Source organism: Pan paniscus, chromosome 18, assembly GCF_029289425.2.
Source record: "Pan paniscus chromosome 18, NHGRI_mPanPan1-v2.0_pri, whole genome shotgun sequence".
Taxonomy (NCBI): Eukaryota; Metazoa; Chordata; class Mammalia; order Primates; family Hominidae; genus Pan; species Pan paniscus.
Genome location: NC_073267.2, coordinates 55,604,561 through 55,630,839, shown reverse-complemented (window position 1 = coordinate 55,630,839; position 26,279 = coordinate 55,604,561). Strand labels below are relative to the sequence as shown.

Genomic DNA, 26,279 nt, shown 5'->3' with positions numbered 1-26,279 from the left:
CAGAAGGAAAATATTTAAGTTATTTAATTAGTTGCAGTTAAAAAAGTGTCTTTTTTGGTTTATCTTATAGACATATATTACTATACCTTCTTGGGTACTTCTGATAAACTTAAGTTCTGTTATTGTTGATTTTTAATACAGGTATTCACAAAAATAGCTCACATTATGTTTTGCTTGTTTGCAAGTCAACAAGATGAGGTCACCGAAAAGGTCTAACTGATTCTGTCTGCTCAGGAATGTTTCAGGCTTGGTCTCCCTTTTAATTTACCTTGTAAATCATTTTGTAATTTTTATCTCCTACCCATTCTGTAACTTGTTAATTACTTTTATACACATGTAATATCTTTTATGTGTGATTTCTAAGTATATTACTAGTGAACATTGACTGTTACAAGGCATACCTTGTCTTATTGCAATTTATTGTGCTTCCCAAGTGTTGGATTTCTTACAAATTGAGGGGTTTTGGCAACCTTACCTTCAGTGACTCTGTCAACAATATTTTTTCCAACATCATGTGATCTGTGTGTGTGTGTGTGTATCTTTGTCAGCATTTTTATCAATAAAGTACATTTTTTATTAAGGTATATACATTGTTATTGTAAACCTAGTCTGTTTCAGTCTTATTCTACAGTACAGTGTAAATATCTCTTTTATATGCACTGAGAAACAAGAAAAGCTGTGTGACTCACATTATTGTGATATTTGTCTTATTGCACTGCTCTAGAGCAAAACTAGATATCTCCAAGGTATATTTGTATATTTTCATTGAATTGGCTCCATTTACTGGAATGATAAATCACTATTCTTCGACTAAAACAAGAGCTGTGGAGTGTGGAGAGGTCAGGGTGAAAATAAAGAAGAAGTGAAGATAAAAAGTCCTCTAACTCACACATAGAGTAAATACAAGTTCAGTATGGATGAAATACAAAATTATCTAAAATTGAATATTCTCAAAAACATTAATGTTTGTATCATTATGTGTATGAAAATTATCAGGCAAAGAACAAAAGTACATTTAGATGATGAAAGATTTCATCTCACTGTAAAATTCAAGAAGAAAAATATAAATATAGCAATATGTGAAATAAACGACAATATATTACATTTAATGTCCTACAATACAGTACGATCAACTGAAATGTATCAAATAGAAGAAAGTTTAAATTTAGAAAATTTAAAATGAGGCAAATGTGAGTTGGGTGAAGAATAAATAAGTATAATCAATTACATTTAACATATCTTGACTTCAATTTATGTAAAAATATTAATAGTAAACACCTTGTGTAGTGATTTCACCATAATTTTATTAAACTATAAAAATATATTGACATTTTTCCGTAGGGAGTACTATTAAAGGCTTGTGGATACTAGTCCTCCATGGGTTCAGCGTGGGAGAGTGAGAGGTTACAACCTTTTCTAAATTAAAAGAGAATATAATTTTATATTTATTTTTCTACAATTTAAAATATGCAAAGGCATATGAATGATTACATTCCAATATTTGTTTGATAATACAGAAATGCAAGACTTTTTCAGACATCCAAAAGACATCAAACGTCTAACAAGAAATATAAAATTTGTTTAGAATCTTAGCCCTCTACAAAATGCAGGTTTCACCATTTTGAGTATGTTGTTCAAGTCCCTTTCCTATGACTGCTTCAGGTTTTGTCATGTATTAACATAGTGCATCTAAAATTGTCATTGTTGCTTATCTGGAAGAATCTGAGAAGTAGCAGGTTATTATTCTCATTCCAAGAGCTGCATTCTCTGCTGAATAGGGTGTGAGTGCAGCCAGCTCAAGCCTCATCTGATCCACTGAGAGGCTCAGTTATCTCCTGCCCAGGCAAGGGGTGGGCTTGTCTATCCATGGCTGGATCCCCAGGGCCAGGAGTGTGGCTGAAGCAAGCCATTTCTTAGCAGGAAAGACATAACCTGCCTGGGTGGCCATAATATAGAATGTCTGCACTTGAGCGCACAGAGGTCCCAAGAGCCAAGCAAGCCGAGTGAGCTGCTCCCAGGTCAGTGGAGAATGGACCTGCTGCACCAACACCTGGAGTAGGTCTTGATAAATGGCCTTTGACCTACCTTGCAAAGTCACGAAGCTTTCTGAAGTGACGGCTATTGAACTCCTGGAGCCTGAGGCCTGTGCCGCTTGTTGCACCCAGTGTGAGCCATGAAAGGCCTTTTGTGGTGGGCATCACAGGTCTCCTGGATTTCACTGCTGTGCACAGGGGTGGAGGGCTTTAGTTTCCTTTTCAACATCAAGCTGCGCTCCTCTCCGGGACAGGTCCCTGCAGAGGAAGCATGTGAGCGAGAGACTCTCCAGAAAAGTGCCCACAGACCCTCATTTCCACAACCTCCCTTGCACCTTCAGGTGAACTTCATTTGTCTCTTCTCCATCCTGACCATCTCAGCACTTTAATGAAGTGAAGCTTAACCTCTTTTGAGTCCCCACATATTCTCTAAGTGCCAGGATCTCAAGAAATTTCCCAGTCTCTAAGAAGCCTCCTTGCTGTTCCAGCCCTGTATAAAAGTCTCCTATTTGTTTGCCCTTGGGGGCAAAAAAAAAAAAAAAAATTCTACTTGCTCTGTCTTGGCAGCCGTCCTTGGAACTGATTTTCCTTTTCTTGGAGTTTCCCTCATGTGAGCTCGACTCCGGTTCTGTTGATCTGTTGATAAAATGAGAGTTTGAGTTAGTGCCTCCAACCAAACACCCTAAGACTTAGTTCATCCTGAACACACAGGAGCTGAAGTTGCCACCAAACCAAGCTCTGCTCTGTTCTCCAAAGTCCAGGATCTCTAAGGCCCTGGCTGCCAAAGAGCTCCCAGTTTCCTTGCCAGGGGAAACGGTGTTGCTGCCATCTCTTTTTACCTTCAAAGAGTCTAATTTTACCAGATCTAGCTGTGCTGTTTCTGTCTTTGAGCTTAAGTTTATTCAGAATTCTTCTCCTCATTTGGCTTTGATCCTAGCACAACATGGAGTTTAGGTGACTCAACTCTTCCAGGCACAGAGTCCCATAATCTGTCTCTGACAAGTATTTGTGGATCAGTCTTTCAAGTGAAGTTCTTCTGCCACTGTCATGAGTGAATACGTTTCTCAAAGTGTCCTCGGGAATGTAAGCCATTTCCCATTTCCAATTTCAAAATAAAACCCCACCAAAGACCATACTTCAGTATCCCTGATTCCAAACCTCCTTCCAGCCTCCATAGGAACAGCCCAAGGCCATACCCTGCCTTTGCATGTGCTCCTCACTGGAATGGGAGGAAGGGGTCTTGCCTTTTTCTTTGAATAATCTCTTTTCACCTGAGCCCTTTTCTGTAAAGGAGATCTGTTGGAAAGAAGGCTGGTCAGTGGGGCATTGGATGGAGGAGCAGTGGGGAATCAGGGTCTTCATTTCCTTTTCCCGTGTTCAAGCTCAAGTGAAACATGCTCTGTCTTACACGTCCAGATTCAGACTATGTGTTATCCTGCTGGCCTGCCTTTTATATGCCCGTCAGCTGGCCATGTCTTACTGTTATTGGCTGAATAGTTTTCTTTTTCCTGCTACTCATTAGGGCCTCAATTAGAAAAGTTTCATGCCATATAGTTTTACTAGGGACCTAAACAAAGTTAAGGGGAGACATTTTCTGGGTCTTATCATAGTGTCCAAAAAAAAAAAAACCCTAAAAAACAAAATAAAACAAAAAAACAAAGCCGGGGCACAGGAATCAGAAGATAAGGGAATCATTTATTCTAATTTCTGTCCCAATTCCTACCTGGAAGTAATTAAGTTACTGCTTATTTTTCAAGATGCAGACTTAAACATACTTATATTGAAATGTGTCATATATTTTGCAAAGAAAGAAAATTTTACATAATGTTAAAATCATGTACATGGATATTATAATTTCTCAAATGCTTGGAAATGTCAAATTAAAATTATGGTTGATTGTATTAGATACAAACATATATTATAAAATAAAAATGTAGAGAAAAGTAAATACCAAATAAAATGGCCCTTTCTACCTTAACGATAGGGATGATAGTTAGATCAAATACAATGGAATTGAATTGATTAGATTAGAGCTGATGCTAACTTAATCAGCCCCTGATTCCTGAGGTAGCAAAAAGTCTAGGTGGAGAGAGAAACTTCCCTATTTGTCACCCTTCCTCAGTCATCCTAGGAGCTCCACTTTTTTCTGTAGTATTTATTCAACCTCCCTAGTAAAAATGGACTTGGTCCCAAACAGGTAACCCAACTGACCACAAGAAAAACAGCCTAGATCCTGAGCATTCAGCTCCTGTACTCACACAACAGACACCACCTGAGTCCCACCAAAGCCTGTGTGGTTTCCTAACATCCACCATCGAGATATTCCAGAGCAGCCTCTAAAAATTGCTTACACGAGATGGGACAAGGTATTGTGGAGCTCCAGGATCAGGACAGCTGCCTCATCCCTTCCTACTGTGAAGTCTGTATCTGCTGGTTAGAGCTCTCAAGCCGTAGAAGGCTTAGTGTATGTCCCAGCAAGTGTCGCCTAAAAGGACCTTCTTGTTTTCCCCTCTTCTGAGAAGAGGATGCTGAAATGAGACCTTTTATGTCAGAGACTACTCGGCCTCCACTCTAAAATGACTTGGTTGATGGAAGAACTGATTCCCTGAGGAGGGGAAAGATTCAGGGAAGAGCCTGTCCTGGGTGAGTCTGTGTTTCCCCAGCAGTGCCGTCTATGCAAATAGTGCAACCCAAAAAAATATCAGATGGTAGACATACGGACACTGCCTAACAAAACTGTCTGAATTTAAATAAGATTTAAATGGAACTTATAATAGCATTATACATTGATACCATAATATCATATAAAATTTATTTGACATATAAACAAATTTTGATATATTATTTTATCATAATATCATAAAGCAGTTATTTACACAAGAGCAGATAATGTTCTTAAGTTCCATTAAATTTATATGTTAATGCTGTTACAAAATTTAACTCAATTGTCTTACAAAATTACCTAACACAGTTTTATATGTTATTATGATATTATAAGACATACAAATTATGTCTTAATATATTCTTATGTCATAATACATACAAATTATGATGTTACAATATATTGTGATATCATAATATATGAATTTTGATGTCATAATATATTGTGACATCATAATATGTACTAATTATGTCATAATATATCGTTATGTTATAATATATAGATTATGACATATTGTGATGTCATGACACAAATGATATACTATATTGTGATTATATAATATATTTATCATATTTATGATATGATAACAAAGTTTTGTCAGGTAATTTTATGAGAATATTGAGTTAAATTTTGTAACAACTAACATATAAAGAAGCTTACAATCATGGTGAAAGATGAAAGAGGAGCAGGCATCTCATGTGGTAAGAGTGGGAGAAAGAAAGATGGGGGAGAGATACATCTCACTTTGAACCACCAGCTCTCGTGGGTAATTACCATGACAAGGACAGCAGAGAACTAGGAGAAATCCATCCCTGTAATTCAACCACCTTCCATCAGGCCCCACCTGTAACATTAGGGATTAAAATTCAATATGAGATTTGGAACAAACATCTAAACTATATCATATGACCATTAGAAAAACAGATGAAACATTCATGGTTTCTGCTGTCCAGATACTTTCATTCCAGAGCAAATGGCTAAATGATTGAATTCAACATTCTGTGGTCAGAAGAGAGAAGGGAGGTGTAGAGGGGACTTTGGCTGCATTTGTTCCACTTCCCTCAGGCTGTTGTTGTGAGTTCTAATGTTACCACCAGAAAGGCTATTCATGGACAGAAGAATTATTGCTATTGTTGTGATTATTCCTGTTTCTTTTACCTTAGTAAAAATAATTTTTTTAGCTTCTCATATAATTTTCCTAAAAAAACCCTAAGAGTTTGGTTAAATTCCTTGTAATTGTGTGTTATAAAAACTAACAGGGAAATGGCTAAAATAGATTAAAATCACACAAACTCAAGGAGTCAAGTTTCCATTGGGCAGACTTAGGAAAGACAGAACTGGAAATACTCCACCATCATAGACGTCAGACGCATGAGGCCCACTTTCTGTCGCAGCTCTGCCCAGATCCATCCTCTCCTAAGACCTCATCCAGGTTTGCCCTCACCCTAGAATCCTCTCTCACAGAATTAATTAAAGGAGACCAGAAATTTGAGTGGTGGCTCCTGCTGCCTCTCCTGAGCTGGTGCCCACAATTTCCTGAAAATAAAAAGCAGATAAATGGGAGCCAGGAGATGGAGAGGGTGGGGTTGCCAGGAGCCAGGCAGTGAAAGTTGGTTTGGGTGGCCACCATGGCTGGAAGTTTCCTGTCCATCCACTGGGGCCAAGTCCAGTAAGGCGCCTCTGCTGGTGGAAGTGCACATGAAGGCCATAGCTCCTGAGGTGAGGAGCAGAGACCCATCTGACCAGACCCCCAATTCAAGGTCGCCCTGCCCACCCCCAGCCTCAGTTTTCCCTTCTGTGTAGGTAGAGTGTTGGCCTTTCAAGGACCTCTTCCTGCACTCCATGAGGCTCCCAGGAGCTACAACACGATGTCCCTGCCCAGTCATGCTCAGAGTTGGGCCAAGTGTCCCATCCCATTCCCTCTGCTTCCCCCAGTGGCTACTCCTGCTGAGAAGTTGGGGTGCTTTATCCTGGACTGAAAGCCTCAGGGAAGAACAGAGTTTCCAGAGGAGCCCCCACTCACCCAGAGAGGCACAATGGGAGCTCCCACGAAGACGGAGGCCCAGCAGGCAGCCCAGCTAAGTGAACAAGCCAGGACAGGCATTGGGAGCACTTTACCAGGAGGGCAAACCCAGCCCCTTGCAGAGCTGGGAGCCTCAGAAGCAGCTGAGAAGCCTTGGCCCACAAGTCTCTGAGTCCCTAAGCCACCTCCTGCACAGCTCCAGGGCCCAGCGGGCACCAGTAAGGATGGCCTCCTGGAGGCCTCAACTCTTTTTTGTCCTAGTGTGCAGGCTTTCACCATTCCTACCCCGAAAGCTCAACTAGTTTTTCTTCTTTCTGGGGGCTGGAGTAGGGCTGCCTTTTTGCCTGGACTCATGGGTAGGCTGGATTGCCATACCCCCAGGAGACAGGCACCAGGAGCCCAGGAAAGAGGAAGGAGGAGCCCCTTCCCCACAGTGACCTGCTCGCCATTCACGTGCAGCGACAGGCCCACCTCTCGGAGGAGGATGCTGAGGCACAGGCAGGAGCAGTGTAGAGAGACACTGGGAAGAGGCACCAATCACAGCTCTGAGCTGTCCTCTGGACCTCCAGGGGTGGGGGAAGGAGACCCGTTGGTGATGAAGACAGCTCAGCGGGTTGTGGCAGAGGCTCTTCCCAGGACTGGGAGACGACAGTGACTCAATGCTGTTCACTTCTAGACTGTGCCTTCTGAAAGTGGCCCTTCAGTTACCCTCACAGTTACCCCACACCTGTCTGGGATGGCCAGGTAGGCAGAGACAAGCATAGACTCAGGGCGAGGGCACTAGGGCGTGTGGGCAGGGACAGAGGCCAACGGGGCAGGTGAGGGGAAATTTTCATCTGCTTGCTGGATCTGCCCCTTTCCTGGGCTCTGCTTTACTCTTTACCCTCTGCCTCTGGCTCCCTGCCTGGCTCCTCCTCACGTTCTTGCCTGCTCACTCCAGAAGTCCCAGGGGCTCAGCCCACCACCATTTGTCCCCAGGTTGTAGCTGCCCCTTCCATGTCCATCCCATGAGGACCTTCATCTGCATGAGCACACCTCTGGTCTCCTCTGAAATCAGAAGCCCTATCTCCCTGACAGACCCCTCCGCAGCTGGGCAAAGTCCACCTGCCACTGTTCCAGGCCAGAATGCCTGGGCATTATCCCCCTGCCTGCTCTCTCACACCCACTGCCCATCCCCCCAAAATGCTGTTGGCACCCCTTTTACAGCACCCACAACCACCCTCCCCTCCTGCTGTGCTATAGCTTTTGTCTCCTTGTGCCTTAACCCCTCTGTCCATCTGCCCCACGGCAGTCACCTGAGCCCCCGATCACTGGTGTGCTCACATCTGCAGTAACAATCTCACCCAGAGCCAACATCTAAGTCCCCACAGGCCTGTCCTGACCTCTTTACTGCTCCTGGAACCCCAGGGCCCTGTGCCCCAATCACTCCCTCTGCAACCTGGGTGCCTGCTCCCACCCCCAGCCTGCCCCCCAGAGCCCAGGGCATCCAGAGCAATCTAATACACATGTAATACATATGAATTACATAATAATTTGTAATACATCATATTATGTGCAAATTATGTAAAATGAATTCATCATAATACATATAAATTATGATGTCATGATATATTGTGATGTCATAACACATATGAATTGTTAAGTCATAATTATAGTGATGTCACAACACATACGAATTACGATGTCATAATATGGTGTGATGTCATAATACCTACACATGATGACATCATAATATATTGTGATGTCTTCATACAAGCACATCATGGCATCATGATATATTGTGATGTCACAGTGGATGCATATTATAACATCATAATATACAATGATGTCACAATACATAGTGTTTATGATGTCATAATATATTGTGATGTTATATGAATTATGTGATGTTACATGAATTATGCCGTAATATATTGTGATGTCATATCATCTTTATCATATTTGTCATATTTATCATAATATATTTTGATGTTATAAATACATATGAATTATGATGTCATAATATCTTGTGATGTCATAATATTTATCCTATTTATGATATAATAATATAAAATTTTCTCAGGTAATGAGAAGAGCACTGAAAAGAGCATCACATCAGAATATCGAGGTGGGCCTGGAAGTTGGTGGGAGTGTGGCCTGGATGTGGAAGGCGGGACCTGTCTTTGGCTCACCTGCCTTCCCACAGCTCACCTGGAGCTGTGGCACCAGCAGTAGAGCCCGGTCATGGAGTGTGGTGCCCTCAGACTGCTGTCACACCACCTCTGTGATGGAGAACAAGTTCAGCAGCCTTCAGTAGACATACAAGCTGGACAGCTAGGTGAGGGCTGTGACCCATGGGCAGGGGCAGCAAGGTGGGCAAACTCTAAGCTCCCATTTATTCTCTCAATGTGCTCTCCTGACCATCCCATTCTACCTGTAGGGCTTCTGGCCAACCAGATGCAGCAAGGTGGAATTCCACTGCAAAGTGTACAGCAACTTAGTATGTGGAGATGAACAGCAGCAAGGTGGTTTTAATGGCATGCCCTATGCCACCATGCTCAGGGGAGATGCTGCTGCTTGCCAGAAGCATGGGGATGGCAGGCCTGAGGCTCCACTTCACTGAACTCTACCATCATTATAGAAGTTTTGGAGTAGCCTACGAAAGACAGAATCATGTCATTGGTCAGAAGACAAAATCCTGTACAGTGAGTAGTTCTCACTGTAGATATGTAGATTTATTACCCTAAAAACAATGCTAATTTGGCGTTGGTTCATTTAGCACCTGCTATGAACAAATGCCTAAAATTAGAAGCGGTTTCTCCTAAAGTAAGATTACAGGAGGCCAGGCGCGGTGGTTCACGCCTGTAATCCCAGCACTTCAGGAGGCCAAGGCGGGCGGATCAGGATTGAGACCATCCTGGCTAACACAGTGAAACCCCGTCTCTACTAAAAATACAAAAAATTAGCCGGGGGTGGTGGCTGGCGCCTGTAGTCCCATCTACTCGGGAGGCTGAGGCAGGAGAATGGTGTGAACCTGGAAGGCTTGTTGACCAATGACGGTCAACAAGCATGTAAAAAATGTTCAACATTGCCAATGATCAGAGAAATGCTAATTAAAAATCACAATGAAATTTTGTACAATTTTTTACAATCACATTTTACACTTTCATAATGGCTAATTATTACAAAGCAGAAAAAGGATAGATATTGGCAAGCATACAGAGATTTTTCAGAAAACTAAATAGAATTTCCATTTGATCCAGCACTCCCACTATTGGGTATCTACTTAAAGGAAAATAATTCATTATGTAAAGAAGATACCCACACTCATATGTTTATTGAAGCACTATTCACAGTAGCAAAGATAGCATATCTTCAATTTAAATTTATCAATCAATTGAAATTTATCAATGACTGACTATACATTTATACCATGGAATACTACTCAGTCAGAAAGAATAAAATCATCTTTTGCAGCCACATGAATGGAACTGGAGGCCATTATTGTAAGTGAAATAACTCAGAAACAGAAAATCAAATACTGAAGTTTCCCACTTATAAGTGGTAGCTCAATAATACATACACTTGGATATAGAGACTGGAAGAATACACACTGGAGACTCAGAAAGATGGGAGGTTGGTAGAGGGTTTAGGAATGAGAAAATACCTAATTGGGACAATGAGCACCACTCAGATGATTGTTACACAAAAGCCCATACTTCATCACTGTACAACATGTTCCTGTAATGAAACTGCATTTGTACTAACATACTAATAAAGAGAAAAAGACCCTGACTTTCATCAAGAGGGCAGACTGAATAGACCACATAATTTTCATAAATATTTAGATGATGCAGAAAAATAATTTTAATAAAAATAAATACAAAATGATATTGTATTTTAAGAATGGTGTAAAAAGAAAATTTGTTGAATTAGAGTAGTTAGTACTTAGCAGATACAATATGTTAGGCAAGATTGTAAGCCATTAGACATTTGTAGACAGAATATTTAACAGTGTAAAATAAGTAACACAAAGATTCATTGGCAATGACAAATCGACATATTTTAAATCATATTAGATGATATTAAAACCATTACAAAGTTTACTATTTTGTGTCATAATAAAGGATCATAACGTTAAATAACTTCTTTCAAAAGTTTAATTAGGCATGTAGATAAATGGGCAGCATGTTGACCAGTATATAGAGGATACACACCATTTTCAAAGACCGAACAAAAATTTAATTCATTTTTATTTATTTTTGGTAGGAGAAGCAGCTGTATTAGCTGGGGATATAGTGGGGTTCTCTCCCTGGGAGGTGGGGTCTTCCACTGGTCACCCGCGACAGTGGTCCAGGAGGCGCCATGCAGTGCTGGGCTCAGCTGGGGGCCGGGCCTTGGAGAAGACGAACTGTACAGGGAAGCAGTAGCTGTGGGGTCCTCACCGCCCACTCCCCCCAGCTGTACTGGGTCCCTGGTGCCCCTCAGGCTCCCGCCAAACCGCCGTCTCTCTGGATAGTTACTATCAGTGCCGGAACCTTCTCCTCAGAACCCAGTTTGACTCAGGCCAGGCATTTCCGCTTCCTCCCCTTGGGCTGGACTTTGCGCTCGGGTTTCTTCCAGTCCTTCTTCCTGCCGCTTTTCTGCCCCAGCTTAAATTCCAGGCTCACGAATGTTCCAGCTGGGAAGGGCGTGTCCACCGTGCCTTCCATACTGTTCTCCCGGAAGGCCACTGCATGAGCGGGTGGATACCTCCAGGGCCACTTGGAGACCATTGCTCTGGGCCCCCTGAGCTCGGCCCCGCCCACGCCCTCCGCTCCCACCCGCGGAGTCAGCGGGATCCGCAGCCATCTCTTGCTTATGCCACCACCCCGGCCCTGTGAAACGGGTGTGCGCCTCTCAGCTCTCCGAGCCCGCCGGGAGCCGCATTCTCCCCTGCTCTGCCCCTGGGGGTGCCTGCCATGCCCGCAAAACGCTGGGCAGAGGTGAAGGAACCGGGAAATGTCCCTTTCTCCCAACTGACCTTAGGATCCTCCTGGTCCTCTCCACTCCCTCCCACCCTGCCCGCACTGTTCACTGGGGCTTGCAGTTTTAGCAAATTTCCCTGCCCACTGCCCTGGCGGGGAAGCAGTCCTGTTGCTCACTCCCACCCTTCATCTCTTTTCTGGCGCGTTCTCTGTCCCCACTGGGTCTGACACGACCCCTCTCCTTGCTGCTGTTCCTGACCCCCTCTCTGCCTCCCCTGCTTAGCCTCTTCCCTGAGCGCTTCTCCCTCCCCGTCCTGAATCTCCTGGCTCCCTCGGGGCGCCGCCCATCCCAGAGGGCAGGCAAAACCCACACAATTATTTTTAGTGGAACATTTGAATTCCACTGAATTCATGACAGCAGAAACCCATCTGGTCAGATTTAAAGAATTATGAAATGATAATAGCAACTATCAATTTAAAATGTATTCAGGGTTAAGAATGCCCACCATTTTACCAACAACAACAACAACAACAAAACCCTGTTATAGATAACAAACTAATTCAGTAGAGTTGCAGGATACAATATTAACATGAAAATCAGTTGTATTTTGATACAGTAACAACAAAATATCTGAAAAAAGGAATAAAAATAATTCCATTTACAACATCAAATAGAAAGAAATATATAATTTATTACATAGAATGAGTTTAACAAAGAATATTAAAGATCTGCATACTGAAAACTAAAATGTTGATGAAACAAATTGAAGAATACAAAATGAGAAATATATACTGTGTTCATGGATTCGAAAAATTAATATTGTTAAAATACCTGTACTACACAAACTCTTCTGCAGAGATAAATAACTTCCTATCAAAATTTTAATGCCATTAAAATAAATGTAGAACAAACAATTGTAAAATTTGTATGGAGCCACACAATACCCTAAATAGCTAAACACTGATAGGAACAAAAAGGCTGAAAGCCTCAAACTTCCTGATTTCAAACTATGTTACAGAGCTATAGTCATCAAAGTACTATAGTATCTACATAAAAACCAATGGAACAGAATAGAGGACCCAGAAATAAAGTCACACATACTCAGTCGAGTGATCTCACATAATTAGGAAAAGATAGACACATCAAGAAATGGTGTGGGAAAAACTAGATATGCATACACAAAAAGTGAACCTTTCTCTTATACCACCACAAAAATGAGTTTAAAATAAAGACTTAAACATAAGAACTGAAATCATGAATCCTCTATAAAAAAATAGGAAAAGTGCTCCTTAACACTAGTCATGGCAATGATGTTTTGGATTCAACACAAAGAAGACAAGCAACAAAAGCAAAAATTAAAATGTGGAACTATATCAAAGGAAAAAGTTTCTGCACAATAAAGGAAACAATCAACAAAATATAAAGGCAATATATGGGATGGGAGAAAATATTTGTAAACCATATGTAGGATAATATGTTGCTATCCAAAATATATTTAATACTACTCAATATGAAGAAAAAAAAACCTTCACAGCAGAACGAAACACAAGCCAATTCCCTGATTAATTGGGGAAAATATCTAAATAGCCATTTTTTCCAAAGACATACAAATGGCTAGCAGGTATATAAAAAGATTCTCAACATTACTAATTATAAGAGTAATTACAATGAAAATCATAGTAAGATATCACCTTATCATGGTTTTAGGATAGCTATTATCAAAAAGTTAAAAGATAAAATGTGTTAGGGTGCAAAGAAAATAGGATACTTGTAGACAGTTGCTGAGCATGTCCATTGGTGCAGCCATTGTAAAAAAACAGTATGGAGATTCCTTAACATTTTTAAACTTGATCTACCCTTAATCCCAATTCAGAATATAGCCAAAGGACATAAAATCAGTATTGCCAAGGGTATCTGCACTCCTCTGATACAAACAAATGGATAAACTGTGAGAGAGAGATAATTTCAGCTTTAATAATGAAATTCTTTCATTTATGACAATATTGATGAATCTTGAAGACATTATGCTAAGTGAAATATGCCAAATACAGAAAGACAAATACTGCATGATCTCGCATGTGGAATCTGAAAAAAAAAAAAAAAAGAAAAAAGAAACAATAGAATGGTAGTTACCACAGGCTAGAAAGTGGGGAAAAGTGGGGAGATACCATTGAAAGCAGCATACCTTCAGTTATATAATGAAAAACTGCTGGGGACCTAATGTGCAGAATGGTGACTATATTTAATAACAACGTGTAGTTGAAATTTGTTACAAAATTAGATCTAAAGTGTTTTCATCACACACAAAGAAATGTATAATGTATGTGAGGGGATAGATTAACCAGCTTCACTGAGATAATTTAAAGATGTATACACACCTCAAAGCACTCTATTATATATACCATAAATATATACACTTTTCAATGTGTAAATCATAGCTCAATAAATGTGAAAAAAATTAAGAGTAATCAGCAGGTCATATCTAGCCACATGTAAACTTTATTGAAAACTCTCTTGGCCGCCATTTCTGGTTCAACCCAGGAACGGCCCAAGAGCTTCTGGCCCCTTGACTTCTGCAACACTCCTCCTGCTGTTCCTCCAGCTGGGGAAGATATCATAGTTCCCAGGAGTTTTCTGGTTTCCAGGCCCTGCAGCTCGGGCAGGGCCATCAGCATTCCCCCTGCTCATTGCTCACAACCCTGTATGGCTCCAGGTAACGTGTGTCAGGGCATCCTTGTGAGGGCCACAGCAGCCAGCCATGGCCAGGCTGGCTTTTGTCGCTGGCATTCCCGTGGCCTCTGGCTCCGCAGACATCCTTTAGGGCCCCAGCACAGCCCCTACTCACATTACCAGTGAAGACAATGTAATGCAGAAGACACTGAGGAGGAAAATAAGACAAAACATTGGCCCCCATGTATTAGGGTAATTGCCATTAGATCACCTGTGTTGTATACGGGGTCACTGTTTATTATTACTGCTGTAAAACCGGCTACAATTGGAAGAGAAAATGATCTAGAGCATACTCTTTCTTTGAATCCCTGAAGTTGGTGTCTGTAAGTTTCAGGCAGAAATTTGACCATGACTAGCAAAGTTATGTCCTTGTAGATCAAGACGGTCAAAATGGAACAATTGTTAGTGAAAAACGGATTGTTCAAGTGAAAGCTAAATGTGACCCTTACATACTTGAGCATACATAGACATGAAATGAAAATTGGAGAGACTGTGCTACCCTTTCGCATTCACCCTGGCAGTGATACCTGTGATGGCTGTGACCCACAGCAGGTCAGAGCTCACTTTCACCTTGATAAGAAAGGTGAATGTTTGTTGGTCCAACACTAAGAAGAAAAAGATTTGGAAATAAGAAAATAATTTTTAAAATGTGAGTAAAATATGGTTTACAGAATACAGACTATGAAGATGAATAGACACTAAAGCTTCCAAAATATAAAAATAGAGCTGGAAAATGTAGTGAGAAGATTGGAAGTGAAGGAACTTTCCAAAAAGATGATGCTTCTGCATCTATTCATTCTGAAATTACTGACAGCAACAAAGGTCGGAAGACGTTGAAGAAGATGGGTTGGAAAAAAGGAGATGGACTGAGGAAGATGATGGGGGAATGAAAACTCCAATTTAGCGTCAAGTTCACCAACACACATAGGCTCGGAGACAGGAAATCCATCCTCAATTGAAGATGTTCACCTTCTCCAAAACAAAACAAACAAACAACAACAACAACAAAAAACTGGGACAAAGCATGAGAAAGGTTTGCTGAAAAGTTCCCAGAAACTAAACCTTGAAAAGATGACCCAGGAACCATGCCTTGAGTAAAAGGGACTGTAGAGTGAAGTTTAATGATAGAAAAAATCTCAAGCTTTTTAAAAAATACAATTTGGAAACACTTATTTTATTTTATTTTTTGTGGAACATTTCTCCCCAAAAAAGTCTGTGGCACAAGGGAACTCTGTCACAGTTTACCTCTTCCTGATTTTGAAATGTGTAATAAAGTTTAGTTTGCAGCTTTTTAAAACCAGCTTTTAAACTAATAAATAATGACTGAATCAAGTTATACAGTAAGTGGACCAAAATTTACAGGGCACAGATAAGTTTATCAAACTTCATTATTTTATCTTGTCATTTACAACTTCAATATAAGCAAAAAGTCATATATGCAAAACACATATAATAACTAATAACTTAAATGTACATTTGTCCTTGTCTCCTTATAGTCACGGTAAGGCACACAGCAAAAAAAAAAAATAGTTTATAAAAATAAATCTGACTATATGCATCTTTGTTTATGTCCTTTAGAACCTAGATAAAAGAACTTCTTGTACTTGAAACAGCTTAAATAATATTATTGAAGAACTAATGAACAGGTGACATATTGTAGAAAATTAGTCTGTTATTGTTGTCTTCTGTGAAGAATCTGTTTATTTGTGCTATATATTCAGCATTTATATTTGGCTTGTTTCATAGCTAATGAGATATTTAGATATGAACAACTGAGTACAGTGTTGAAATAGTGTGCTGGCATTTGTAGTTTTCATAAATATTATTGCAGGCAGTGGAGTTGTGCCAGAGAAATCTGATTTCTAGTACAAAAGAAATACTTAGCCAAGGCCTTAAGTTTAGGATATTTATTGAAAATGTCCTCAATTGCAATAAAAACATTATAACATTAAAAAATCCTCTTTTGAACAATTCTAAATTAAACAAAAAATTCAAATGATGCCTTTTATGGAGGTAGGGAAGTGCTAATGAGATAGAATGGCAATTGAAGCCAAAAGATCTTAATTCAGGTAAATAATTTTGCTCATATTAGTTTTATGTTAAATGAAACAATAATTGTAACCATATACTATTTACTGCAGTGCAGTATTTCAGAAATTCGTGCATAATACATAATTAATTTTCTAATGGTAAAAAAGGAATCACATTCTGTGAATTATTAAGGGAGGAGACAACCCCTCATATTGTCTTATGCCCAATTTCTGGCCCCAAAGAAAGAAGACGTAAAAACTAAAAGGAAGAAATGAAATCCACAGGCAGACAGCTCGTTGCTGCACCCTGGGCCTGGTTAAAGATTGACCCCTGACCTAATCGGTTACGTTATCAATAGGTTTCAGACATTGTATGGAAAAGCATTGTGAAAATCCCTGTCCTGTTCTGTTCAGTTCTGATTACTGGTGCATGCAGCCCCCCAGTCATGTACCCCCTGCTTGCTCAATCGATCATGACCCTCTCATGCAGACCCCCTTAGAGTTGTAAGCCCTTAAAAGGGACGGGAATTGCTCACTTGGGGAGTTCAGTTTTTGGAGACGTGAGTCTTGCTGATGCTCCCAGCTGAATAAAGCCCTTTCTTCTTTAACTAGGTGTCTGAGGGGTTTTGTCGGCAGGTTGTCCTGCTACATTATTACAATATGGTCTATGGAAGAGAGCAGTATTTCAAATGAAGAAACATGGAATTTCTCATGAGGGGATGATCTATGCCATAGAAAATCTATGTAAAATATTTTACTCATGTATGCAACTGTTGACATTTCTGCTTCTTAGGAAAACAACATGCTTTAAAAACTTAATGCAGATACTAAAATCACCAAGAAGTTACAAGAATTCACAAAATGCCTAATATAGTTGAAAGAAAATTATGGAAACTTTTCATGACCAGAAGAAAATAAAGGTAATGATCCACAGAAGTATCAACCTAAGAGGCCATTGCTCCATTCAGATGCATCTGATCAGAAGGATGTCAGATCCATGTGTGTTGCTCAGCTTCTGAGGAGGCATATGGAATAAATCCAGATAAACTGCCTGCAGGCATCCCAAGTATGCTGTGTTCCATATGTGAGAACTAAATTATGAATTACATTGCACAAAAGGAGATACACTACTAGTGTGAAGCCTTAGATAAATTATACAGCACATAAAACTCAGATATAAGGTTTATATTTAAATGTTTGCCAACATAATAAAAAAACATGAAACCAAAATACTGTGGGAAAAAACTATGAGCTTGTCCAGTCATATTTGGAAAAGAGGCAAATGGAAAGTAAACTATTGAAAATATAGTAAAACAATTTAATGTACAGCATACAAATTACACATTAAAATAGACTGAGCTGATGAGCGGTCTACTACACTGAAATGTTGAGCACAATTAACGTAGTCATATACTTTATAGAGTGCAAATTAATACAAAATACAAATATATATATGAAGATTAGATGAGAAGAAATGAAAATGATTTAATTGTTTTACTAGATTATATAAACAGGAAGGCAATATTGAAAGGATTGGTGACTCATAAGTTTCAGAAATTGGAAACAAGACATGAATCCTATTAAAGTTTAGTGTGTAATGTGTCAAAAAAGATAAAAAATACTTAAAGAATGGTTTTGGTTATTTTGAATGGTGCTTTAATAAACATGGGAGTCCAATTATCTTTCTGAAGATTGATTTCATTTCCTTTTGACATATAACCAGTGGTGAGATTTCTGGGTCATGTATATGGTAGTTCTTTTTATAATTTCTTGAAAAACCTCCATGCTGTCTTCCCTAATGGTTGTACCAATTTACACTCTCACCAATAGTGTATAAGTGCCCATCTACAGATGAATGAAGAAAATGTTACACACACGCACACACACACACACGAATAATGTTCAGTAATAAAACAGAATGAGCTATCATTCATGTTAACATGGATGTATCTAGAGGACATTATGTTAAAGTGAAAAAGCCAGTCACAGAAAGAAAAAGACCACATGATGTCACTCATATGTGAAATCTTAAAAAATTGATCTCATAGAAGTAGAGGGTAGAATGGTGGTTACCAGAGGCTAGGGAGAGTGAAGGGATGAAGGGATGGGGAGAGGATTGTCAAAGTTCCAAAGTTACAGTTAGAGAGAATAAATTCTGGTGTTCTATTACATAGTAGGGTGACTATAGCTAATAATAATGTACTATTCTGTTGGAAACAGGCCCCCAAATCTGGCCATAAACAGGCCCCCAAATCTGGCCATAAACAAAATCTCTGCAGCACTGTGACATGCTTGTGATGGCTATGACACTCACGCTGAAGGCTGTTGGTTTACCAGAATGAAGGCAAGGAACACCTGGCCCACCCGGGGCGGAAAACCGCTTAAGGCGTACCTGAACCACAAAAAATAGCATGAGCTATCTGTGCCTCAGGGACATGTTCCTGCTGCGGATAACTAGCCAGAGCCCATCCCCTTGTCTCCTGTTTTAGTTAATCTATAATCTATAGAAACAGTGTTTATCACTGGCTTGCTATCAATAAATATGTGGGTAAAACTCTGTTTGTGGCTCTCAGCTCTGAAGGCTGTCAGCCCCCGATTCCCACTCCGAGCTCTAGATTTCTGTGTGTGTTTCTTTAATTCCTCTAGCGCCACTGGGTTAGGGTCTCCATGACACAGCTGGTCTCAGCACTGTTTATTCCAACACAGCTAGTAGAGAGGTTTTTGAATTTTATTAGCACAGATAAATGTTTAAAGTGCTAGATATGCAAATTACCCTGATTAGGTCATTGTACAGTGTATAAATGCATTGAAATATCACACTGTACCCCATAAATATGTACAATTATTACGTATCATTATATATAAAATAAATCTTAAAAGAATAATGATCAAAATGCAAGGCATCAAAAAGAAAAAACTCTTAAAAGTAGTGAGATAGAAGACAGATAACTTATGAAGCTGAGGGCCAACTCTTACCTCTCTATCAAGTCAGAAAACAGAAAAATTAATATCAGTAAAATATTAAAAGCTTCTGGACAGCATAGAAATTTATTAACAGAGTGAAAGGACAATCTAGAAAAGAAAATATTGCGTGCATTTGCCAAGGAATTAATATCCAAATTACATGAGACTCAACTCAGCAGCAATAAAAAAAAAAAAAAAAACCCAACTGAAGAGTGAGCAAAAGACCTGAATAGACATTTTTCCAAAGAAGACACAAAGAAATGCTCAACATCACCAATCATCTGGAAAATGCAATCCAGAATAACGTGAGATAGCACCTCGCCCCATGTAGAATTATGAAAAAGACGAAAGATAACAAGGTTTAATAAGGATGTGGAGAAAAGGGAACACTTATGCACTGTTGATGCGAATGTAAATTTAGTACATTTTCAGATTTATTCATCTCTTAGAAACGTGCATGGAAAACTATGCAGGTTTCTTAAAACAAAAATAAAAACAAAACAAAAAACAAAAAGCAAAAACCGAAAAATGGAACTACCATACCATCCAGCATTCCCACTATTGAGTATATTGGAAAGGAGCAAAATAAATTTGTTTAGATACTTGGGGATATTGGTTTGCAGGTGACTAGCCAAATTTATTTCACAAAGGAAGCTCCCACCATAGAGATTCACTTCAGAGTTCATGAAGTATTTTGAGGCTACGAGTATATTAATGTATTTGTTAGGGGGAAGAGCATAAGAACTTTAAGTGTTATAAATTCAGATAATGGAATGTAATTCATAGAATATAATTCAGTTTGGGGGGCATGGGAGGAAGCACACATTCTTCACATATGAGTGTAATGTGCAATAGTATTTCTTGCTCTTAAATGTGAGCAGTTTTTAATTTGGGTTGGGTTAGAATTAGTTAAATTTAAATCTAATAAAGAGGTTTGTTGTAATACTGAGGCAATATAATACCCTTAAAATGAAAGTTACAATGTAGTTCTTGTAAAAGGTAACTAAATATTTTTTTCTGTTGGAAATAGTTGATTTCTGAGTAATGGTACTAGCGTTGATGACATTTTAACAGTAATTAGCTATTTTGGCACTTAAAACTTGAGTGAAAACATTTTGTTTCTCTTCAAACAAAAGCAAAATCATAATGTTGTTTTGTATCACTTTGGAGCAACTGTACCCTGCCTCTTGTGTTTTATAAACTCATTGATTCATTCTTTAGTGTGCCACCAAGTACCTTTTTCTTGAGAGTCAAAATATATTTGTTTCCCAATAACCAAAAAGGTACAATAGTGTAAAGGTGGTTTTTAAAAACATAACTAAGTGTGGTGGCATATGCCTTTAGTCCCAGCCACTCAGGAGGCTGAGTCAGGAAGATCCTTTGAGCCCAGGCTGTAACGCACCACGATTATGTTTGTGACTAGCTGCTGCACTCCAATCTTGGCAACATAGTGATACCTCATCTCTAAAACAAAGAAAACAAAACAAATGACATTTAAGCACTATTGCTTAATTTTAAATTGACAGTCTTTAATTTATTGTTTTGGATAAGACATTCTGGGGCTTCTCGAATCTTGGCCAAAACCCAGTTGTTTTGGAAAATTGTTTTAAATTCAGCATATTTATGTATTTTGAATAAAAATATACTACAGGGAAATTTTCAAATTTTTCATTATATTAGTCTTTTTGAAAGAGAACAACTTAGGTAAGCTAAATATATAATGCTCCATTTTTTCATGCTCTATTAAAAAGGAAACAGATTCCATACATCTAAATCAATGTTTCTCCAGAATCATGACTTTGTCCGAAAAAAAAATTATCCGTGGATAAAATTCAAAACTACATTGCTGTAAGAAAAGTTACAAGGTAAAGTTTAGAGACATAAATAATTTAATTTGGACTCAAAAACTGAATTTGTTTAACATTGCTACATAATTTGAGTGAAGTTTTCTCCTGCTCCATTTTTCTTGACCTATATAAATACATTTTAAGAAATCAAGATCTATGAACGTCAACCAGCATTGACATTGGATTGTGTGATTACAATAGAAGGTGAGCTGTCTCTTTGTTATTAATAATTAGGTCTTGAAGGTCATGGAATAGCTAAACAGGGAAGTAACATGTTGCTTTAGGACTAAAAAAGAAGTAAGACACTGAAGCTTAATACCTTAATGACCCAGAAGACCTAAATTTATGAAGCCACATAAAATAAAAATGTTAATTTATTGGTTTCTTCACAGAATTATATTTTAATGACTCTATAAATACATTCCAAATAGTCAGAGACTAATGAGAAAGAATTCTTACTAAACAAATGCTTAAAAATAACAATTCTTTTTGTTTATGTTTTGCACTGTTTATAGAGATCGGTCTTTTTGTTGTGTCCTGGCTCAGAAAGTGTGATTTGTTTTTTCATCTAAATGAGCTAAAAGACCAGCCTCTGAGAATTGATTTGGGGGCCTGAAGACATTCTTCTGCCAGATAAGATGGGGTCAGAACAATTTACTCTGTGAAGATCCTGTGGATGTGGCCTTATGTTGTGATATTGAGGTTTCCTGTAGTTTCTAACCCTAAAACCTCATTATCGGATGTACCCATTGATTCCAAATGGTTCACAGTAACAGATTTTTGCTCAGCTTTCTTTAGGATTCTAGTTGGAAAAAAGTCACTATTCATTTGTCTTTCTGTGAAAAGAATCAAAAGTACCCTTGGATGGTGATTTCCCAAGGGTTTATTGAAGCACTTTCTTATTATTTCTGGTTATTACCTCAAGACTTAATGAATCTGCATTTTCCTTGAAACTCTATTCTCATTCAGCATGTAGATAATGGGTTGTTACACTAGAGTACACTAAAGAGTGCTCTGAAATTAACAGAGTATTAGAACACGTCTAGACCCACAAATTAGAAAATCTAGACAAAATGGATAAAATAGTTTTATTTGACTAAAATCAAGGTTAAGTGTTTGTTCTTATTTTGCTCAGTCTGTGAGCTGTATTGGACATGGATAATCCAATGGAAGACTTACTTCTTGAAACACTTTCCTGTTGAAGACCCCACTCATGATTTTTTTTGACCTTTTCCATTCTACTCATTCTTTTCCACCACATCTCCAGTAATTCTTAGTCCTCTTCTCTCCCTACGTCCCTCTCTTCTCAGAGTGGTCCCACATAGTTTCAAAGTTTTAGGTACCATGTCTCTGCTGATGACTCCCAGGCCTGGGGCCTCTTCCCTGAGGGGAGCACCATAAGTTATCCCTGACTACTTTTTTCCTTCTCACATCCCCATGAAATCCCACCACAAGTCCTGTCATAACAAGTAGGAGTTGCTGAGCAGGCGTTGCTGGGACATGTGACTATTGCAACAGCAGAAATACATCAGAGACCTCCTTCCTACTGAGCCTGTATATGACTTCCAGTCCTCTTTAGCACAGGGTTCCAGACAGCCACAAATTCAGTGTTGTCAGCTTACAAGATCAAAGCTAACCTTGTACAGCACAGTAGAAACTGTACCAGAAGCTTCCATAAAAATTTAGCCACCAAAAGTATATGATGAGCTCTATGCAAGAACTTGAGATCCCAAAATTCTTCCTGGTAAGGACTCAGAGCCAGATGGCTGCATTTTCTTTCTCTTAACTTATTCCCCTTCTAACCATATAAATATATTAAAATTGCAACAATGTTGGCCACACCAATATAAATAAGTGAATAAATAATATAATATTGTAAAAAAAGACAAAACAACTTGCACAGTCTGATGACAGCTCTGTCACATATGTTCATTAAAAATGTTCAAGAGAGAATTTGGAAAGTATAAATTTTAAAAATAAAAATAATACTTTTAGTTTGTTTAAAGGTAAAAAAAATGTTTGACAATAATTTGACACATAGAAAATTTTTTTTTTTTTTTTTTGTAGGTGCTATTTTTTTTTTTTTTATTATACTTTAAGTTTTAGGGTACATGTGCACATTGTGCAGGTTAGTTACATATGTATACACATAGAAAATTTAAATCTTAGCTATCCTGAAACTTCAAGTCTCTAGAATGAGTCCTTCTCCAAAGGTTCATGTCACTCAAATATTATTACAGTTTAGTAACTTCTAATGCAAAAAACTTTTAATGAATAATGCATTTTATGAAATATTATAGATTTACAGAGAAAGGACTAATCACTATAATACTATATATATTAATTTTATAACATTATATATCTTATTATATATGCACTATTGTTGTAACCGAGTGAGTTATAGAGAAAAGCCACACTTTGAGACTAATTCAGGAGTCCTTTATTTGCCGGTGACCAAGAGATAGCTAGTGCTCAAAATTCTCTTGGCCCTGAAGAAGGGGCTAGATTTTCTTTAATACTTTGGCTTAGAAAGGGGAGGGGGAGCCTAACTGAAGCAATCTTACAGAAGCAAAACAGGCAGCAAAGTTGAAAAGATAAATTGTTACAGGAAAACAAACAGTTCCAGGTGCAGGGGTCTTAAATCTATCACAAGGTGATAGATGTGGGGGCTTTGGGTGCTGTCAACCAGATACAAATGTGGGGGCTTTGGGTACTATCAGCTGGGCAAATTCCTGGGAACTGCGGATGTAACTTGCCACAGTATCTTATCAGTAATTGCATTCTTGGATGTGCTGGGAATCAGCTTGCACAAGTTAAGTCCTTGAGGAAGGTGGGTGGGTAAGGGGCTGCAAGTGAAGGAGCCAAAATGGAGTCTGTCTGGCTCTCTCAGCTAAGAGAGTCAATTCAGGTTAAAACAAGGTAGGATATCACATTTCCCACTTGAAGTTTTTGGGGAATCAAATCATTGATTCCTCAGTTATAACAAGGGGGCTATATTGGGCTTTAAGATACATAAGCTTGACAGAAGCTATGTGCTGCTTTACCAAAACCTATTTAATATACAAGGCCCAAAGACTAAACCTACCAATAGGAAGAGAAGGGGTCCAGCTAACCCAGTGATTAGAGTAGTTAACCATGGATTCCAGTTAAACATGCTTTGGTACCAGGGGGTGTTATTTTCCCATTCCTGCTGGCGTCTATCTAGAGTCTCTTGAACTTTTTGAGAGTATCTTTTATGACTCCAGACTGATTGGCTTAGAAGCAACAACTCTCTCCCAGAGCTGCACATAACTCTCCTTGAGAGAGAAATAGCAGATCTAAGCCTCAGCGGTTTTGAAGAAATACTTCAGCTAGAGACTCTACCTGGGTATGTAGTATATTTATGGCTGATTGGAGATGGCTTAAATCAGCATCTACTTGTTGAGGTAGGGACATTAGCCCAGTTTCTCCCTGAACCAGGGCAGCCATGCCAATGGCTGCTGACCCAGCTATGCTTAGGCCGACCAGGAGGGGAACAAGGAGTGGGGCAGCTCAGTGAAACTTGGGATGCAGTTCAGGGGGAGTGATGAGAAGTTGTCCTTCTCGCCCACTGTACATGTAGACCTGGGGGAGCACATGCACCAACACACACAGGAGAGGTCCTGGTTCAGTCCCACTGATGCAACGAGTGAGACCTGAAGTGCAGGCTAGCCTGGTATTGTTAGGTGCCTTGTAGGAGACTGAGGTGCTTAAGGAAGTAAGTAGAGACTGATTACAGGTAGCCTGAAAGGGAGAAGAAGATAAGTTATATCCAGTGCTAATTAGACAATCACCTGAATCAGTTAAAGGCCCTATTGGCTTAGGAGGGCTCCATGAGACCAGGATTTTCTTCTGGATGGTGAACGTAGTTCCAACATCAAATCCTAGGATATAAAGTCTTAATCCCCATGACATGCTGTAATACCATTGAGCTAAATTAGGGTTATGGATGGTTATAGTAAGAAGATTGCAATTTCCCCTAGTACAGTTTAGGATGGGAAGCACGAGGTATGGAAAGGGTTGACGATCGGGCTGATCTCCCACAGTAGGTGGCCAAAGTTGCACGTATCCAGTCAGGGCAGAAAAACTGGTAAGAATCTCGACAACTAGAGCCAGGGTGATTTCCAGGACAGAGGTAAAAGTCAGCATTTTGGAGTCCTTTTTCTGCACCTTTGGAGCTTCCACATCAAGTCTGGCTTTAGGAGTATCCAAACCCTGCAGCAAAGTTGATGTTTCCTGCTCCTATGATCAGCAGATTGTGTTGCTCTTCGAGGGTATGGGCAGGCTCTGGGAACAGAGCACATAAATCAACTGCAAAAGAGACTTCCTTGGAGGTCCCCGCCTTCCAGGTGGTGTTTGCAAACACATGTCCTGTCGTGAAAGAAGTAAGGAGAAAAGAGTAGGAAGGACCAGAAGGCATGACAGGCTGAAACAAACAAAAGAGGTAAAGAATTAATTTAATGGCTTCAGTCGACTTAGGCACAGTTTTAAGGGGCCTGTCCCAGGCTTGGGGACCCATGTTTCTTGCTGGGCTTTGTTGGTCTTCTTGATGTGAGGGTGATGAATCCAAGCAGGAATGCTGTCTACTTTCAGAGCTTTTGGCATGGTGAGGATAACAGTATGAGGTCCTTTCCAGGCAGGAGTGAGTCCTTCCTTCTGGAACTTTTTAACATATACCAGGTCACCCAGCTGGAAAGAGTGGCAGATCCCTGTCTGGTCAGGAACTGGATTGGGATGTGCTCCCTGGACAAGTGGCTGGATGATGTCTTATACCTGTTGGAGAGACTGCAGATACTGTAACAAATTAGCTTGTGAGATTTCTGCTAAATGGGTATCCCTTAGTTTGGGCAAGACAGGCACAGCCCTCCCATACATGATTTCAAAAGGTGAAAACCCAGCCTGGTAAGGGGTGCATCTTACTTTAAGAAGGGCTAGAGGAAGGAGCTTTACCCAATTCTCACCAGTCTCTAGGATTAATTTTGTAAGAGTACTTTTTAGGGTGCGATTCATGTGTTCTATCTGCCC

The 26,279-nt window shown here is 39.5% G+C and overlaps 1 protein-coding gene and 1 pseudogene across 1 annotated transcript; one reads left to right on the top strand and one right to left on the bottom strand.

Moving 5' to 3' along the window:
• Nucleotides 1-1,708: 1,708 nt before the first annotated feature.
• LOC103786282 (protein FRG2-like-1) lies at nt 1,709-8,943 on the bottom strand. Its single transcript, XM_034939562.3, is given in 4 exon segments — nt 1,709-1,891; nt 1,894-2,100; nt 2,103-2,368; nt 8,909-8,943. Coding segments are annotated over 4 exon segments (603 nt in total). The 3' UTR covers nt 1,709-1,796.
• On the top strand, nt 8,942-15,489 carry LOC103786281 (angiogenic factor with G patch and FHA domains 1-like; annotated as a pseudogene).
• The last annotated feature ends 10,790 nt before the right edge of the window (nt 15,490-26,279 follow it).